Source organism: Rhinolophus sinicus, chromosome 6 (genome assembly GCF_057876585.1).
Source record: "Rhinolophus sinicus isolate RSI-liver-muscle chromosome 6, RSI-T2T, whole genome shotgun sequence".
NCBI classification, from domain to species: Eukaryota; Metazoa; Chordata; class Mammalia; order Chiroptera; family Rhinolophidae; genus Rhinolophus; species Rhinolophus sinicus.
Genome location: NC_142506.1, coordinates 37,388,178 through 37,408,553, shown reverse-complemented (window position 1 = coordinate 37,408,553; position 20,376 = coordinate 37,388,178). Strand labels below are relative to the sequence as shown.

General features: G+C 40.2%; 1 protein-coding gene across 2 annotated transcripts; it reads right to left on the bottom strand.

The window, feature by feature from the left end:
* Positions 1-445: 445 nt before the first annotated feature.
* On the bottom strand, positions 446-20,374 carry GEM (GTP binding protein overexpressed in skeletal muscle). 2 transcript variants are annotated; one of them, XM_019719222.3, is made up of 5 exons: positions 20,238-20,374; positions 18,492-18,831; positions 7,999-8,075; positions 7,006-7,210; positions 446-1,786 (listed from the first exon to the last, which is right to left on the bottom strand). In XM_019719222.3, exons 1-5 carry the CDS (start codon positions 20,256-20,258, stop codon positions 1,509-1,511), a joined length of 921 nt encoding a protein of 306 aa, XP_019574781.2. In that variant the 5' UTR covers positions 20,259-20,374; the 3' UTR covers positions 446-1,508. The 2 variants fall into 2 exon arrangements, with proteins under 2 accessions (XP_019574781.2, XP_019574782.2); XM_019719223.3 differs by having other exon boundaries at positions 446-1,783.
* Between the last annotated feature and the right edge of the window lie 2 nt (positions 20,375-20,376).

Below are 20,376 nucleotides of genomic sequence, written 5' to 3'. Positions count from 1 at the left end.
AAAGCCTTGCCTGACTAGATCTCAGACTGAAAATCATGTTTCCTTTTATTTTTCTTCTAATCCTTTATAATTTCCTCTAATGCTTTAGTCAAGCTTAGGACCATGAGCCGTCAAGGAGCAAAGCAAGGCCCATCTGTTCAGTCAGGAATTTGCCAGACCAAAGTGAGAGATCAATCTGGCTCTTACTATAACTTAGCATTTAGATGACCCCAAATACTTCCCAACTGTATCTGCCAAAAGTAATTTTGCATTTTTGTGAATCATGGTTCCAAAAGAGAAATGTCAGGGATACTCTTTAAAACAAATAAAGACTCGCCTATTGTTAATGAAAAGAAGAAATGAAATAATATGTGTATTTCTTTAGAATGTGTTTATTCTAAAAGCTATATCAAAATATGTAATCAAAATCATCCTGTTTGGGGAAGAAAAACAGTTAAGAATGCACTTTTTTCAAAGATTTTATTTCTTTTATTATAAGATATATAGGTAAAAACTTGTATATTCTGAAAAAGATAGAAAATGGTAATAAAATGGACATTTTTCTTATTAAGAAACATGTCATAAATATGCTTTATCAAATGTTAAAATGGTTATTATTTTGCAAAATAGCAAAAAATAGAGCAAAGCTGTGGCATACAAGGGTCAACTCAAAGTACTGGAAGTAGTTATGTTTTGTGCTATAAAAATTCAGACCTTTGATTATATTTTAAAATTTGGCATTCTGCACTCCAGGTTATCAATAATTCAGATGACTTTAAAAATAATGAAACATAAATGATGGTTTGACTAAGTAGAATTTGATTAAAATAATTTCCCCCTGAATAAAAAATTATAAGACACAGAAGTAAAGACACAATTTTTGAACCCATAATGGTACATGTATCAGTTCCCAATTCTATAAATTTTTCGATGTTCAGCTGTGGGCATGAAACAAAAATTGTTTACTAAGCTTTAGTTTCCAGCAAGGTCCATCATTTCTTTCACAGCTTGTTGGAGCAATAATGGTCATGATCATGATAAACCCAATTCTACAGTCCTAGCTCCATGAATATAAGGTACAGAGAAAGAAGATCTCCCTCCTTTGAATAAACACTTTAACACACTCTTATAATTGTTTATGACCATTGGCTTCAAATTCACCTATCAGAACAGTGGAGGAGGGGGGAATGTAATAATGAAATGTTATTGTTTTAGGCATTCTTTACTGGGCTTCAAACCTCTGCTCTCCAAAGGAGAGAGGAAACATATGTGAACACCAAACACATCCTCTAACAAGTCTTGGGTGTTCATGTAGCAAGGTCAGACTTTTCCTGTAAATAAATACTGAATCTTTACAAAGACTTTCATTTCCCATGTATTTTGTTGCTCATGACACTAACACATTAATTCCCATATGCACTAGGAGAAGCCACATCTAACAGTACTTAAGGATCCAATCTAATATAGATTATCAGTCCTGATGGCCTTCAATGATGTCCACCAGGAGGACATCTGGGTACTCTGGGTGCCTAGAGCACACAGAGGTCATGGCAGGATTTGGACTTGAGCTTGAAGGCCATATTCTTGTTGTTTTTGGCCACAATCTTTCCCCAGAAGCGCCTGGCTTTCCTGGGGATGCTCTCCCTCCTGTTTTGGTAGGCCAGTCGCTGCTCGTTCTTCTCCTTGCTGTCTCGCCGAAGGCGGACCTGCCGCACAATCCCCTCAAACAGCTCCTTCACGTTATGCTGGACAGCTGCTGAGGTCTCAATGAACTTGCAGTCGAACACCACAGCACACGCTCGCCCTTCTAGGAGGGAGAAGAGGGGAGAAGAAAGTCAGAGGGGAGAAGAAAGTCAGAGGGGCTACACAGTATGATCCCACACAGCACACAGCCAAGCTGGAGGACTCCTGACTTGAAATGGTCCTCAAGGTAACTTTAAGTCAGTCACAGATGCAACGAGTATAGGAGGCCACTGTGACACATGTCCTCGGACCAGGGCATAAATAGAAGCAAAGAGTCTCACAGGGAGATTCCCAGAAGCAGGAGAGATGGGCTTTAGACCTGGCCTACCAAATTCACTGTGTGAAGGTCTCATTTCATCAAATATAGTAATATTTATTATAACAGTAAAAACCATAGCCTTAATTTATTGCATTTACTATGTGCTGGGAATTGCTTTATAAACACTTCTGAATGCTCACAACAGTCTTGAAAAATACATTATCCCTTTCAGATAGATGAAGAAACTGGGGTTGTGGGGGTGGAGAGGGCAGTCTTTTAAGAATTTGAGAGAATTCACATAGCCTGTAAGTGGCAGATGTGAATCCAGGCCTGCTTTATTCTCAGGCTCATGTTCTTTTTTTTTTTTTTTTTTCCACCATATATTTTTATTAGTTTCAGGTACACAAAACAATGTAATAGTTAGACATTTATCGTTTATATCCCTCATACTGTATCAATCCCCTTCCCCCCATCCACTATCCCTCTGACATCACACACAGCCATTACATTTCCATTGTCTACATTCCTAACGCTGTATTCCACTTCTTGTAACTATATACATAACATATAAACTTGTAGTTGACATTCATTATTGTTCAAGGCTCATGTTCTTAACTCTTTATTCTGATCAGTTTCCTGAATTAAAAATAAGAATTTTACTACATGGCTTTCCTTTTAAAAAATATTTTTTAAGATTTGATGAGATATTTTGAAAAAAAATTTGAAGATTTCACAAATATATCATACAGTTACAGAAAACTATACAAACAAGCTTTTCTGGAACAGTCTCAATTTCAAATGTTCCATTGTATTTAATAACTATGTGTCCAAGTTTTGGTTTCAAAAAACGATCACTTGTAAATACTCATATCCTAAGGGTAAGACATTCCCAAACTGGTTGTGTCTATTAAGTGCTTACCAGGTTTCTTTTCTCCTGAGCAGAGCCTGGCAATGCAGTAAGTTATTTTTTAATCTTTTACCAAATCTGTGTTAACCCAATAAAATATTAAGGGTCCCAGTAGCACTTGGGTGCCCACTCAGCAAATAGGAACTACACCTAAAGTAAATATGAAAAAATGTATGTGACATCATCAGACTGATGTCTTTTTTTTTTTATTTTACTTATTTTTATTAAAGCATTTAAAAGTAGAAATAAAACATTACCAATAAAATGTAATTCTCTTTTTTCTCAAGTCCTGATCCTGTTCCCTTCTCCCTTTCGAATGTTAACATTCATCATTCAATTTTTGTGTATCCTAACAATCAATTATAATATACCGGGGGTGCCAAAAAAGTGTATACATGACTTGTATTCATCTTTTGTTATTGGTATATATTGAGCATTATAATTTTAATAGTTTTTTTTTCTATTCATAAATTGTTTATACATTTTTTGCCATATATATGTGTGTGTATATATATATATATATATATATATATATATATATATACACACACACACACACACACACACATACAAATTGATACTATGCATTTTCTCTCATTTTTTTTAAACAGTTTTTTTTTTATTAGTTTCAGGTGCACAAGACAAAGCAATACTTAGACGTTTATCATTTATATCCCTTACACTGTGTGAACCCCACCTCCCCCATCCACTATCCCTCTGACATCGCACAGAGCCATTGCATGTCCACTGTCTCTATTCCTAATGCTGTACTCCACTTCCTGTAACCATATACATACATATATATATATATATATATATATATATATATATATATATATATATATATATATATATAAAATTATAGTTGGCATTCATTATTGTTCAGCTTCAGGTGTACAGTGCAGAGATCAGGCATCTACATCATCCCTGAGGTGGTCTCCCAAATGGGACACGTGTCCATCGGATACCCTACAAAATCTTTACATTATTGATTACGTTCCCCAAATTAATTTTCAAAACCACGTGGCCATCTTGTGGTTAACGACTATTTTCTAAACCCCTCACCTTCCCCCTTATCCCCACCCCCCGTCCATCTGGCAACCCTCAGTTTTTCCTCTATGTCTCCAAAACAGTTTCTTATTAGTTCACTCACTTATTCTTTGCTTTAGATTCTGCATATAAGTGAGATCATATGGTATTTGTCTTTCTCTGTCTGACTTATTTCACTTAACATAATGTTCTCTAGGTCCATCCATGTTGTTGCAAATGGTAAGATTTCTTTCTTCTTTATGGCTGTGTAATACTCCATTGTATAAATGTACCACCGTTTCTTAATCCAGTCATCTACCGATGGGCATTTCGGTTATTTCCATGTCTTGGCTATTGTGTATAGTGCTGCAATAAACATAGGAGTGCATAAAGATTTTTGAATTGGAGTTTTGGATTTCTCCGGATAGATACCTACGAGTGGGATTGCTGGATCATAAGGTAGGTCCATTTCCAAATTTTTGAGATACCTCCATACTGTTTTCCATAGTGGCTGCACCAATCTGCATTTCCACCAACGGTGCACAAGCATTTCCTTTTCTCCACATCCGCGCCAGCACTTGTTGTTTGTTGATTTATTGATGACAGCCATTTTGACTGGGGGCAGGTGGTATCTCATTGTGGTTTTTATTTGCATTTCTCTGATGGTTAGCAAGGTTGAGCATTTCTTCATATGTCTGTTTGCCATCTGTATGTCCTTTTTAGAAAAATGTCTCTTCATCTCCTCTGCCCATTTTTTAATTGGGTTGTTTTGTTTTTTGGAGTTGAGTGAGTGAGTTTTTTATAAATTTGTGATATTAACCCCTTATCAGATATATCATTGGCAAATATCTTTTCCCATTCAGTAGGATCCCTTTTTGTTTTATTGATGGTTTCCTTTGCTGTGAAACAACTTTTTAATTTGATGTAATCCCACATGCTTATTTTTTCTCTTACTTCCCTCGCGCGAGGGGATATATCAGTAAAAATCTTATTCCGGGTAATGTCTGTGAAGTTTCTTCCTATATTTTCTTCTAGGAATTTTATGGTTTCAGATCTTACATTTCAGCCTTTAAGCCATTTTGAATTTATTTTTGTATATGGTGTAAGGAGGTGGTCCAGCTTCATTTTTTTGCATGTGTCTATCCAGGTTTCCCAGCACCATTTATTGAATAGACTGTCTTTACCCCACCGTACATTCTTGCTTCCATTGTCATAGATTAAATGGCCATATAGGCATGGATTTATTTCTGGGCTCTCTATTCTCTTCCATTGATCTATGTGTCTGTTTTTATGCCAGTACCATGCTGTTTTGATTACTGTAGCCTTGTAGTATAATTTGATGTCAGGTATTGTTATACCTCCCACTTTGTTCTTATTTCCCAAGATTGCTGCGGCTATCCGGGGTCTTTTATGGTCGCATATAAATTTTAGGATTATATGTTCTATTTCTGTGAAAAACGTCGTTGGTAGTTTAATAGGAATTGCGTTGAATATGTATATTGCCTTAGGCAGTATGGACATTTTAACTATATTAATTCTTCCTATCCATGAACATGGTATATATTTCCATCTATTTGTATCTTCTTTCATTTCTTTCTTCAGTGTCTTATAATTTTCTGAGTACAGATCTTTTGCTTCTTTGGTTAAATTTATTCCCAGGTATTTTATACTCTTTGGAGCAATTGTAAATGGGATTGCTTTTTTAATTTATCCTTCTTTATTATTGGTATATACAAATGCAACTGATTTCTGAATATTAATTTTGTATCCTGCTACTTTACTAAATTCATCTATCAGCTCTAATAGTTTCTTGGTGGAGTCTTTAGGGTTCTCTAAATATAGTATCATATCATCTGCATATAATGACAGTTTTACTTCCTCCTTACCAATTTGGATGCCTTTTATTCCTTTTTCTTGTCTGATTGCTGTGGCTAGAACTTCCAGCACTATGTTGACTAGAACTGGAGAAAGTGGGCAACTTTGCCTTGTTCCTGATCTTAAGGGAGCCGCCCGCCAGTCTTCCCAGAGCCTGAGCACTATGGCTCCTCTGTAATCTGACACCACTCCTCAGTTCAGGGGCCAGTTCAAGTCTCTGAAAGGGCGGGGGTAGGATTGGAAGAGCCAGGGGAGAGGCCCAGGTATGGAGTTTGTGTCCTTTGTCCAGCCTAGGGCTTAACTGGAGGTATCAGCTGAGGTTATTGCCTCAAATGCTGGATATGCTGCCTCCTCAGCGGGAGAAATCAGCTGTGGGATGCAGGGAAAGAGCCCACCTCCTGGCTTTTGTGTTCTCTGTTCGTTCTGGGATCCCCTGCATCTCTGCAGCTGCGAGTGTCGGTGGTGTTTCCACTGCCTCAGATGCAGGTTCATTTCTACAGCCGCAGATGTGGGCCACACCTCCACAGCCCAAGCTGCGGGCCACATTTCCACAGCCACAGATGTGGGCCACACCTCCACAGCTGAAAGTGCGGACCATGTCCCCACAGCCACAGATGCAAGCTGCGTCTCCACTCTGCTCCCTTCCCTCTTCCCCTGCTCGCCCAATTTTCCCACCTGCACGAGTCCAGACTGATGTCTTAACTGAATTTAGAAAGCAAAGAGTATGGGTAGGAGGGTGTTTCCAGGGTCTACAGGAACCAGAGGCAGCCAGAGTAGAATCCTTATTCTCAATAAAACAATTTCCCACAGTTCCCCTAAATCAGAGTTCCCATCCTTCTTGCATGAAGATGCTATTTCCACTTCCCTGAACTCTTGAGATCTCTCTCGAGAATAGAAAGGACCAGCAGAAAACATTAAGGACTGCCAATAAACCCCTGAGCACAATCTCCTCCCTAAAGGAATTCCAGGGAAACCCTTGGGGGTGGGAAAACTGGAATTCTACAGGTCGACAAGTTGAACAAGGGAGCAGCACCCAGCATAGAGATGATCTACCAGGAAGGTGGGAGTCTTAGGGTATACATAAACGTCCATGTAGCATTTTAATGAACTCCTGGTTCCAGCTTCATGAAAGAGAAAAAAAAGAATACCTGTTTGAAAGAAAATGCAGGTGACCCAGAGATTATATCTATGACATTAGCACCACTACTTTTACCTGAAACAGACACCTCTCGGCACCGCACCAGGTCACTTTTGTTGCCAACCAAAATTATAGGAATGTCCTCTGTCTGCCGGGCCCTGCGGAGCTGAATTCGCAGCTCAGATGCTTTCTCAAAGCTGGCTCGGTCTGTGATGGAGTAGACAATCAGGTAGGCTTCACCAACTTGTATGCAGTGGTCTTGGAGCCACTCATTCTCCCCCTAATGAAATGAGAAGATTTTCCATGAGTGCAGTTTGGCCTGGAACATGAGGCATCAGTTTGCAAAGAAACAATGCATGTATCCTGAAGTACCATGGCTGATGTGAGAAAGGAAGAAACCTTATTCCAACTCCCCAAAATGCATCAGTCTTCCATGGCTGCAAGATGTCTGGTGGCTGTAAAGACTGCTAGCCCATAAACTACTTATGCCAAGAAGTTTTTACTGTCCAATTCCTCCTACAGCACGAGTTGACAAATTATACAATGATTCTGCCAAACATTATTTCCAATTTCTATCTAAACTACCAACAATGAGCCTTTTCTGACTTCCAAAGAACTTCCTTTTGCCTTTCCCAAGTGATAAAATTTAGAACCCTTTTGTGAGGCTAGGAGGGTTCTTAATAAATAGAAAGTCTAGCCTATATGCACAGAAGCCCCAAATCTTTAAAAAGCAAATGTTGAAGACTAGTAGTGAGAATGTCAACTTCGTGTAATATGGTTTTATATAGTTTAAAATTATCATTCATACCTATTAGCACTTTCCCTAAAATGAGTACATTTTTTGTATTTTTAAATATAACTAAGGGCAACTTGCTTGTTATTCAGAGCTCATCTGTGAATGACCTGTTCCTTAAAACAGTCTCAAAAAAAAGCAGTAAAAGCTTTTAATCAAGAGAATGAACCTACTTCATCTGGAACACCAAAAAAGGCAAGGTCACCCTCGTACCCAACAGTTTGTTGGAAGGCAAACCCTGAAGAAATTTACAGAGAGCTCTGGACTCCACATACCTTATTTTCCCACATGTCCAGGAGTATAATTGTCGCACTTTCCCCGTCAACAATCAGTGTTCGCTCATATGTATCTTCTAGAAATAAAAGAACAGTGATATAGGAATCAGGCAAACAGGCAACACTTTTACTTAAAAGGGTCATGCAGAAAATTTTGCTAGAAAATAAATATACTACAGGTGGCCAGTTGGCGCAGTGGTTCGAGCACAGAGCTCATAATAACACCAAGGTCGCCGGTTTGATTCCCACATGGGCCAATGAGCTGCGTCCTCGACAAATAGATTGAAAACAGTGACTTGACTTGGAGCTGAGCTGCGCCCTCCTACAACTAGATTGCAACCAACGATTTGACATGGAGCTGATGGGTCCTGGAAAAACACACTGTTCCCTGATATCCCCCAATAAAAATTTTAAAAAGGAAAAAAGAAAAGGAATACACGACTATGTGATCAAAATGGCGGCATGAGGTGAGCCTCTATAAAGCTCCCCTGGAATTTACAACGAATCGAACAACAACAACTCCCCAAAGGACTCCCTGCACAGCAGACAGGCAAGACGAAGAGGCCCACTAGCGAAGTCACCTACAGGTGGGCAAATCACGTGAGCGGGGGAGGAGAGAAGGGAGAAGAGCAGAGACGGAGACGCGGGGTCACAGGACACAGACCTAGCTCAGTGCTCCGAACTCGCTGCATCCGGGAACTACCACAGCTGTGGGAGAGGGAAGAACTCGGACCGCTAGGGTCCGCTTATGGCCCACAGGGCTGAGGGGGCAGCATACAACACGGCTGAACCGAACACTCAAGGCAGAGACCTCGGAGAAAAGACTGAGGGAAGATGGCTGAAAACGGTGGTTTAAGTCCTCACTGCCAAGCAGAGAACGGAAGACTTAGGCACTTAGACTAGCCACCCCCTCACTACCCATCCAGAGCTCGCCCCGCCCCCACCTGCCCGATGCTAGAAACAGAACAGAGGCAGTGTCAGATCAAAAGAATAGAATACTTGCTGTCCTGAGATCTGTGGACCGCAGTCACAAATTCGCAGCCCAACTAGTTCCAGCAAAAGGGAGGGAGCTGTGGAAGCAGGACCGGCTGTGATGGTGGTCGCCGCCATTGCTCTGGGCCACCTCTCACAACTCACCCCGCCCCTGACCCCACCTATCTGGGCGGATCCCTGCAGGAGTAAACAGAACTGCTGAAACACACAGGCTCTGAATCTGGAGCTGGAAGAGCTTTGGAACATCAAAAGCTCTCCGCATACCCACCAGGACACTGTACCCTGTAACCTAAACGAACTATTAACAGAGGAGAAGCCCGTCTCCCAGGGAATCCCCCCATTGTGTGAGAAGTTGGAATAGTGCAGAGAAAACATAGCACTACCGTGTGGGAGAAGAAAAATAAGTTGCAGTTGGAGAAATAATAAAACATTCTACCAATAAGTACTGGCAAACAAAAGAAAGACCGCTTTCTATCAACCTGTTGCAGAAGTCACTCCTATAGATGTCTAGGAAGAGAAATAGTAAATCAGTAATTGCCATGAATAACCAAGGCAACAAGATGGCTCAGAAGGAAAGTGAAAAATCTCCAGAAAAGGCACTTAAAGATACAGAAATATGTGACTTAAATGACAGAGAATTCAAGATTGCAGTTCTGAAAAAACTCAACGAGATACAAGAAAACACAGATAGGCAGTTAAATGAACTCAGAAACACAATCAAAGAACAGCATGAGCATTTTACGAAAGAGATTGAAATTTTAAGAAAGAACCAAATAGAATTTCTGCAGATTAAGAACTCAATAGAAGAAATTAAGAATGAAATAACCAGCTTAGGTAGTAGAGTTGACCAGAGGGAGGAAAGAATCAGTGACATCCAAGATAGAAACCTGGAAATTACACAGATAGAAAAAGAAAGAGACTTGAGAGTTAAAAGAAATGAAAGAAATCTACAAGAACTTTCTAACTCCATCAGAAAGAGCTATATAAGAATAATGGGCACACCAGAAGGAGAAGAAAGAGAGAAGGGAACAGAGAATATATTCAAACAAATTGTTGATGAGAACTACCCACATTGTGGACAGAACTGGACCCTCGAATCCAAGAAGCAAATTGACACCTAATTACCTCATCCCAACAGGCCTTCTACAAGGCACATTGTATTGAAGCTGTCTAAAATCAACGACAAGAAAGAATCCTCAAGGCAGTCAGAGAAAAGAAGATGGTAACTTACAAAGGAAAGCCCATTAGACTATCATCAGATTTTTCAGCAGAAACTCTACAAGCCAGAAGGGAGTGGAGCCAAATATTCAAACTATTGAAAGAGAGAAATTATGAGCCAAGAATAATATATTCAGCAAATTTAGCCTTTAGATATGAAGGAGGAATAAAGACCTTTCCAGACATACAGAAACTGAGGGAATTTTCTAATACACGACCTGCACTACAAGAAATGCTAAAGGAGTCTTCGAACACCAACAGGGACAATTTGTGGCAACCAAACCATAAAAAGGGGGAGAGTGAAGGCCTGAACTGGAATATAGGAATGGAGAAAATAAGCATGATGAAGAAAATGGAATACTCTAAATATCAAACTTTCTTTTACATAAACTTAAGGGTAACCACTCAGAAAAAAAATCCAGAACTGAAATATATACTGTAATAAAAGAAGAAACAGAGGGAAACATCATAGAATACCACCACACAGAAATAATAGACAACAACAAAAAGGCAAAGAAACAATGGAGACACAGCCTTACCAGAAAACTAAAGATAGAATGAAAAGATATCCTCACATATCAATAATCACCCTAAATGTAAATGGACTGAACTCACCAATAAAAAGGCACAGAGTAGCAGATTGGATCAAAAAACTAAACCCAACCATATGCTGTCTCCAAGAGACACGTCTCAGCTACAAGGACTAGCATAGACTCAAAGTGAAAGGGTGGAAATTGACACTCCAAGCAAATGGTATCCAGAGAAAATCAGGTGTAGCCATAATGATAGCAGATGAAACAGACTTCAAGGTGAAAAAGATAACAAGAGACAAAGATGGACATTTCATAATGGTGAAGGGGACTGTACAACAAGAAGACATAACAGTCATCAATATTTATGCCCCCAATCAGGAGCACCGAAATATACCAAGCAACTACTAACAGAACTAAAGGGAGAAATTGACCAAAACACAATTATACTAGGGGACTTAAATACATCATTGACAGCTATGGATAGATCATCGAAAGAGAAAATAAAGAACAAAACAGCAGCCCTAAATGACACATTAGATGAAATGGACATAATTGACATTTATAGAGCACTTCATCCTAAAACATCAGACTATACATTCTTTTCTAGTGTACATGGAACATTCTCAAGGATAGACCATATAGTGGGACATAAAATCAGCCTCAGCAAATTTAAGAAGACTGCAATCATACCATGCATATTCTCTGATCACAAGGCTTTGAAATTCGATATCAATTGCAAAAAGAAAGCGGGAAAAAACACAAATACATGGAGATTAAACAACATACTTTTAAAGAAGGACTGGGTCAAAGAAGAAGTTAGAGGAGAGATCAAAAGATACATAGAAACAAATGACAATGAAAATACATCCTACCAAAATTTTTGGGATGCAGCGAAAGCAGTTTTAAGAGGGAAATTTATCTCATTACAGGCCTATCTCAAGAAACAAGAAAACTCCCAAATAAATAACCTCATGTTACACCTTAAAGAACTAGAAAAAGAAGAACAAGTAAAACCCAAGGTCAGCAGAAGAAAAGAAATAACAAAAATTAGAGCAGAACTAAATGAAATAGACAACAAAAAGACAATAGAAAAAATTAATGTCACAAAGAGCTGGTTCTTTGAAAAGATTAACAAAATTGACAAACCCTTGGCTAGACTTTCTAAGATAAAAAGAGAGAAGACACTGATTAACAAAATCAGAACGTAAAAGGGGAAGTTATCACGGACACCACAGAACTACAAAGAATCATTCAAGAATACTATGAAGGACTATATGCCACCAAATTCAACAACCTAGAAGAAATGGACAAGTTCTTAGAAACATATAGCCTTCCAAGGCTGAACCATGAAGAACTGGAAAATTTAAACAGACCGATCACCAGTAACGAAATTGAATCAGTCTCAAATCTTTAGGTTTATAAATGTTTATAAATAACTATGGTGTACCCCTAAAACTAATATCATATTATATGTTAGCTATATTTTTAATAAAAATATTTTTTCAAAAGTTAAAAAAAAAAAAAAAAAGAAATTGAATCAGTCATCCAAAACCTTCCTGAAAGCAAAAGTCCGGGACCAGATGGCTTCACTAGTGAATTCTACCAAACCTTCAAAGAGGATCTAATACCAATCTTGCACAAACTCTTCCAAAAAATTGAAGAAGAGACAGTACTCCCTACTCATTCTATGAGGGCAACATTACCCTGATACCAAAACCTGGTAAGGACAGCACAAAAAAAGAAAACTACAGACCAATAACTCTGATGAATACCGATGCAAAAATCCAAAATAAAATTCTAGCAAATCAAATACAACAATGCATTAAAAAGATTATTCATCACGACCAAGTGGGGTTCATCCCCGGGGCACAAGGATGGTTCAACATACGCAAATCCATCAATGTGATACATCACATAAACAAAATAAAGGACAAAAATCATATGATTATATCAATTGATGCAGAAAAAGCATTTGACAAGATACAACATCCATTTATGATTAAAACACTTAATAAAATGGGTATAGAAGGAAAATACCTTAACATAATAAAGGCCATATATGCCAAGCCCTCTGCTAATCTCATAATTAATGGAGAAAAACTTAAGCCCTTTGCTCTACGTTCAGGAACACGACAGGGATGTCCCCTATCACCTCTGCTTTTCAACATAGTGTTGGAAGTCCTTGCCAGAGCAATCAGGCAAGAGTAAGAAATAAAAGGCATCCAAATTGGGAATGAAGAAGTTAAATTATCACTCTTTGCAGATGACATGATGCTATATATAGAAAACCCTACAGACTCCACCAAAAAGCTATTAGAAACAATCAACGAATACAGTAAAGTTGCCGGCTACAAAATCAACGCACAAATGTCCATTGCCTTCCTATATACTAACAATGAAATCTCAGAAAAAGAAATAAAAAAAACAATTCCTTTTGCAATTGCAGCAAAAAGAATAAAATACCTAGGAATAAACTTAACCAAGGATGTGAAAGACCTATATGCTGAAAACTATAAGACATTTTTGAAAGAAATTGAAGAAGACACAAAGAAATGGAAAGACATTCCGTGCTCATGGATTGGAAGAATCAACATAGTTAAAATGGCCATATTACCCAAAGCAATATACAGATTTAATGCAATCCCCATCAAAATCCCAATGGCATATTTTAAAGAAATAGAACAAAAAATCATCAGATTTGTTTGGAACCACAAAAGACCCTGAATAGCCAAAGCAATCTTAAGAAAAAAGAACAATAATGGAGGTATCACACTTCCTGACTTTGGCTTGTACTACAGGGCTACAATAATCAAAACAGCATGGTATTGGCAGAAAAACAGACACATAGACCAATGGAATAGAATTGAGAACCCAGAAATAAAACCACATAAATATGGACAGATAATTTTTGACAAAGAAGCTAAAAACATACAATGGGGCAAAGACAGCCTCTTCAATAAATGGTGCTGGGAGAATTGGACAGTCACGTGCAAAAGAATGAAACTGGACTGCTATTTGTCACCATGTACCAAAGTTAATTCAAAATGGATCAAAGACTTAAGCATAAGATCTGACACAATAAACTGCATAGAAGAAAACATAGGTACTAAACTTATGGACCTTGGGTTCAAAGAGCGTTTTATGAACTTGACTCCAAAGGCAATGGAAGTAAAAGCTAAAATAAATAAATGGGACTATATGAAACTTAAAAGCTTCTGCACAGCAAAAGAAACCATCAACAAAATAAAGAGGCCACCAACTGAATGGGAGAAGATTTTTGCAAACAGTGCCTCCGATAAGGGGCTAGTATCCAGAATATACAAGGAACTCATGCAACTCAACAAAAAAAAAACAAACAACACAATTGAAAAATGGGCAGAGGACTTGAAGAGACATTTCTCCAAAGAGGACATACAAATGGCAAATAGACATATGAAAAAATGCTCAACATCACTAATCATCAGAGAAATGCAAATCAAAACCACAATGAGATATCACCTCACCCCAGTCAGAATGGCTATCATCAACAAGACAAATAGTAACAAGTGTTGGAGAGGCTGTGGAGAAAAAGGAACCCTCATACACTGTTGGTGGGAATGCAGACTGGTGCAGCCGTTATGGAAGGCAGTGTGGAGGTTCCTCAAAAAATTACGAATAGAATTGCCATATGACCCAGAAATCCCTCTCCTGGGTATCTACCGAAAAAATCTGAAAACATTTAGAGATAAAGACACGTGTGCTCCAATGTTCATTGCAGCTTTGTTTACGGTGGCCAAGACCTGGAAACAACCAAAATGTCCTTCGATAGATGAATGGATAAAGAAGTTGTGGTATATATACACGATGGAATACTATTCAGCAGTAAGAAAAGATGATATAGGAACATTTGTGACAACATGGATCAATTTTGAGAGAGTAATACTGAGCGAAACAAGTCAGACAGAAAAAGCAGAGAACCATGTGATTTCACTGATATGTGGTATATAAACCAAAAACAACAAAAGAACAAGACAAACAAATGAGAAACAGAAACTCATAGACACAGACAATAGTTTAGTGGTTGCCAGAGGGTAAGGGGGGCAGGGGGTGGGGGGTGGGAGATGAGGGTAAGGGGGATCGAGTATATGGTGATGGAAGGAGAACTGACTCTGGGTGATGAACACACAATGGGATTTATAGATCATGTAATACAGAATTGTACACCTGAAATCTATGTAATTTTGCTCACAATTGTCACTCCAATAAATTTAATAAAAATAATAAAAGAGAGATCATGCTGAAAGGGTGAGATGGAGTTTCTATGATTGGGCAATTACAGTCAGTAGCCATTTTCCCTGGGCTAGTGAACCTCGATTTGTCTTTTCTCATGTGATCCCCATTGGGCTTGAAGGACACTTCTGCACAAGACTGGCTCAAGTGCTATGTGTGGAAGCTGCACAGGAGTTCTCTCACATGCTTGGACTTGCTCCTGCAGCCCCTCAAAAGTTCTGAGACTCCAGAATCCCTCTCCCCCAAAACTCTCAAGTGCTTTCAGCTTTCATAGCTGAAGGGATCCCAAGGAACCCTGGAAGAAACAGCTGCTCTAAGAATACTGTCCTCCCCTCTAATGGTTCATGTCTCCTTTGTGAGTCTCACAGGGCCCCACCTAAGAGTGACCAAAGTGGATCGGGACTACAAGCAATGAAAGTGCCAGTTTTGAAATATAAGCATTAGGAAAGGAAATGGTAGATTCAGAATTAGCTCTAACTAATAATACTCATTTCATACTTGCTAAGTGCAGGCACTATGCTACATGCTTAATATATGTTATCTCCTTTAATCCTCTTAGTATCCTGTGTAGTAGGTATTATCCCTATTTTACTAATGAGGAAGCTTGAGGAGTATCTTGTCCAAGAGCAACCAGCTAAGTCAGTATTAAGGCTGGGTTCCACTCCCCATGATCAGACTGCAAGCCCGGTGCTCATTCTGGCACTGCCTGTGTGTATGTGCAGTACCTCCTCATCTCTCAGGGCTCACAAATCCTTATTGTCCTGAGGGTCCAGCTCAGAGACCACTTCTTCCATGAACCCTTTTCTGATTTCTACAGGCAGAAGTCATCTGTTCTCCTCTGAATTCTCACAGCACTGTCTTTGCACCTATTTCTAGACAATTATCACACCTTATCTTGAGTTATAGTTGGTGTATATCTGATCTCTATTGCATATAATATAAGCATCTTTAGGGTAGAAGCCCCCTGACTCTTTGTGTATCTCCAAAGTGCTTCACTAAGTTACATGGTATATGTTCAGTAACTAATTATTCAGGGATGAAGAATGGAATGGATGAATGAGTAAATGAATGAATAGCATTAAATGTGTACACAGTCATAAGATTATTGTAATATAACCATACAACATCCATCTTTATTAGGAGAAATAATGATGAGAGTATTACATAGATTTTTCTTATGGTTAATGCTGAAAAAAGAACAATGTAGGGGTATGCCTTGGAAAACCCTCCTCTTGGGATACATAAAGCCAACTAGTGATTCCAACAGCCACCTAGAGATAAGGGATGTAATCCTAGACGGTATAGATTAAGTTACTCAAATAGGACACACCTGAGAAACTTCTTGTTGTCAAAGACTCTCTACTTGAGGAAATAAGAAAAAGAGTCTCCCCTCTGCCCCCATTAAACAAAGAAGTTTCCTAAATATAGAAGCCTGCCTTCCCAAATTCCAGGTATGACTTGGTCTTCATGCTCTATGCTTATGGGGATACCACCCTCTGCATAGATGCCACTCTAATCAATAAACATTTTTGAAAGTGTGCTATCTACTTTTTCAATTCCTCCCTCTTAAAAAAAAAAACAAAAAAAACTCTCAGTTGGTCTCTTCCTTATGCCTATCCCCAAAGCACTTAATTGTTACTTCTTAAGGTCTTCATGAATTTTTCCTTGCTCTGAGTTATAGCCACTGATACTCAGCTCCTTCCTAAGAGAATATGCTGTACCTGATTCATCACTGAGGACTAGACAGCCTAGAATAGACCAGGCATGTGGCCAAACCCAGCCGAAAGTGCTGTCGTATAGTATTTGAACACTAAATCCAAGGGCTGCAGGATACAGTGAAGGGACACAGGATTTGCGTTCAACCACAACTAGATTTGAATCCTGGTCATACCATGGTCTGGCTTTTTTCACCCTGGGAAAGCCATTTGACTTCATAAGCCTCCATTGCATCACCTGTAAAATACAGGTATTAAGTACCAAATTCGTTCAATTTGTCAAGTATTATCAAAGAAAACTTATGTGAAGTATTTAGCACAGTGCCTGGCACATAGCAGATTCCCCATCAATGGTAGAATAAGAACAACACCAAACTAAAATTATAAAACCCCAAGTTCTAATCACAGCTAACCCACTGGGTGATTCTAGATAAGCCACTTAGTATCCCTGAGACTCAGTTTATTCATGAGTACAGGAATTTTATGAGGACCAAAATAAACAGTAGCAAATATAAGGCACCCAATAAAGTGCCTCTCCCATTGCAAATGATTCTAGATGTTAGCTCCCCCATTTCTCCTATAGCCACAGTCATCCTTTACAAAGAAAAAGAAAATGTGCAATACTGACCCTATCTCCTCCTTCACTCATTTAGCTATACTCTCTGAGATTCCAGTGTGAGAAATCAATGTTCTATCAATGAGTCATCATTTGTAGCCCAGTTCAGGAGCTACCTTCTGAAGCAGTTAAGTCTCTAACAGTAGAGATAGTCAAGGAGGATAAACATTTAGTGGAAGTGGGCAGACAGTACTGAGGAAGGACCGGGATTCCTATGCAGCAAGTGCAGGACAGAACTAAGTCATCAATGAGGCATCTTCCTACTCTGGAAGTCTGTGATTCAGCTGTGATTCACAACTGAGAGTACAGACAGAGCATGCCACTTAGACAAGTACTGGCAATCTCTTTATTTCTACAACTGCAAATTGGGACTTGCAGCCACCTTGTACATGTATGGTAAGATACTCGTAGAAGCCGTGGCTGCAAGACACTATAAAAACCATTAACTACTAAGATCCTCATATAATTTCCCGGAATATAGTGCTATGCTTTAGACGTATTTGAGTCATACATGCATTTTGGATTCTGTCACCTCAAATCAGTTTTGGAAACAGGTAGTGCTTAAATAATATATATTTTAAATGAGATTGTACAGGGAAACTGTCTTGAAAAACTAAGAGGCTACACAAACATACGTATCATCACTGTTATAATTCAAAATATTTAAAAATATTGTATTATTTCAATATTACAAATACAGATTTTAAACTACTTACACTTTCAAGAGACTCTAACATTGGTGGAAGTAAACTAATGAGTTGGTTTTTCAAATCGGTTTGGTTTTAGGAATAACCATAAAAAAAAAAAAAGCTGTGTCTACACTGAGCTCTTGAAAGGTCCAGGTCAACTGGTAAAAGCCAAAAGTGGGAGCTGGACCCTCTGGCTCTGCCCTCTTTAATCAGTGTCCCCCAGTCCCTTTAGAGCTGGAATCGAAGAGATTCCTTTTCTGGGCTGGTTTTATCTATGAGCATTTTCATTTTCTTGTCATGGGGGCCAGTGCCAGAGCTTTTCTGGGGACTCAGCTTCCCAGCCAATGCCAACAATGCATAACCTCAGTTCCCAACTCTGCAGATAAATGACCCACCCACTCACTCTTCCTGCCTGGACCACTGCTGACAGACAGAAGCCCGCTGGGGCTGGGCCACCTACCTCCCAGCACCTCGCAGTCGCTGTCCATGCTGTCATGCACGCCCGCAAAGATGTTGGCCAGAGTGGACTTGCCCACCCCCTGCTCCCCTATGAGCACTACCCTGTAGCGGGTGTTCCCTGACTCAGAGGAGATGACTGAGTCCGTGGAGTTGGAGGACCAGCTCCAGCGGCAGTGGTCCTCAGGGGCAGCAGTGCAATGGTTGCACTGGCTGTACTGGTAGGGCTCTTTCTGGACCATCAGATGCCTGCCATCGGCTGGGATGCTCCAGCGCTGTTGCTGTGCCTGCATGCCCACAGTGCCCTGGCGCATGGTGACATTATTCAGAGTCATTGTTGGGTCCTGGAGAGCAAAAATGGCCAAGATGTTAGGATTACTAAGCATGAGCGAGAGCTCAGGGGACTCAAATACACAGTCAGTCATCAGTAATATTCTATTAGATGGTGTGAGACCCAAGCAGTCCTAACAGAAGGAACACCAATGAAACAGTCCCCAAACCCAACAGGCTTTCAACTGGACACACACACACACACACACACACACACAATTAGTAACCAGCTCCTCAGGCAGACTGTCATTTGCAAAGAAACAGTCCCGTTAGCATTACCCACTACTCTGGAGCTTCCTCCATCCTCAAGGAAGCCTTGAGATCCCCACACACAGCTGGCACAGAGGCAACCAGAAGGAACCACAGCCTCCAGAGATGGCTTGAAAATCAAGGAGTTAATGGAGCTGGGGAGGAGCAGCCCAAGTTAGCTGCTCTTGTCTAAACATGGCTCTTAATTGTACCAGCATCCAGTGAGCTTTTGTGTCTTGGTGGGAAACACGTGGCGATGACATCACTCCCCCCAGCTGGACTGGACATATTGGAACTTCCATGTTTAGTAAAGTTGCCCTGATGCTCTCCAGCCTCCTGAATAAGCTATTATTTGGAGGTGAGGGAGAATTCTGTTTGTGGTTTATGCCTCAGCTCTGCCCTCTTGCCCACAGATATCAGTTTCAAACACCATAGCCCCAAGCCTTGTTGTTCTGGTAAGGAAATGTCCTGCTCACGTTCAGACTTATCAAATTTGCAGAGAAAATGCTTCATTCTTTTAAACCACGTCCGCTCTGACAGTTCTTTAATTTAACCCAGATTTCCACTTTTTTGATGGCCAAAGAGTCTCCTAAAGGACATTCAACAACTTGGTTACAACTTTCCCTTTGCAAGACTCCCCTCGCACGGAGGTCCATTCTCCCAGGCTACCTGAGATACAGTAGAAGCATTCTCATTTTAATCAGCAAGATCTGCTCATGATAATGAGACGGAGACAGACAGTCCCCTTCCCACACTCGCCCCACACTACACACCCCAACACGTCGGCCTCTGGCCAGGATGACCTGCCGGTGTTTTAAGCTTATAAGCAGCTCCTCAACTGGTACATTTGCATTCAAACAACAAAAGCATTAAGTGTCATTTCGTACTGCCCTCTGACCACTCAGTCTGTAGGAGGTAACCCTCCTAACAGGACTAAGGAACCGGCTGATAACAAAAGGCATCCTTTGCACCTTAAACTCTGCTCCGCCCTCCGTCCCGCCCCCCTTTTCCCCGACCCCCACCCCCACCCCCACCGCCGGAAAACCACAGCACGTTCCAGGGGTTCTGATCTCAACTTTGAAAGTTTTGCGGGCTGGGAACGTCCATTCCCTCCCCCAATCATTCCCGGCGTCAAGAGGAGGGCTCCTCCAAAATCGAAGCGCCCCCTTACCTGGCTTGACCAGGTGTGCATCCGTGTGTCCGTGCGTTGCTGTGCCTGTGAGCACCGCGAGCCCGGCTGCAGAGCACGGGGTGCTGGCGCCCAGCCGCCGCCGCCGGGCGGTTAATACGGTGCTCGCCAGCCGCGCGGG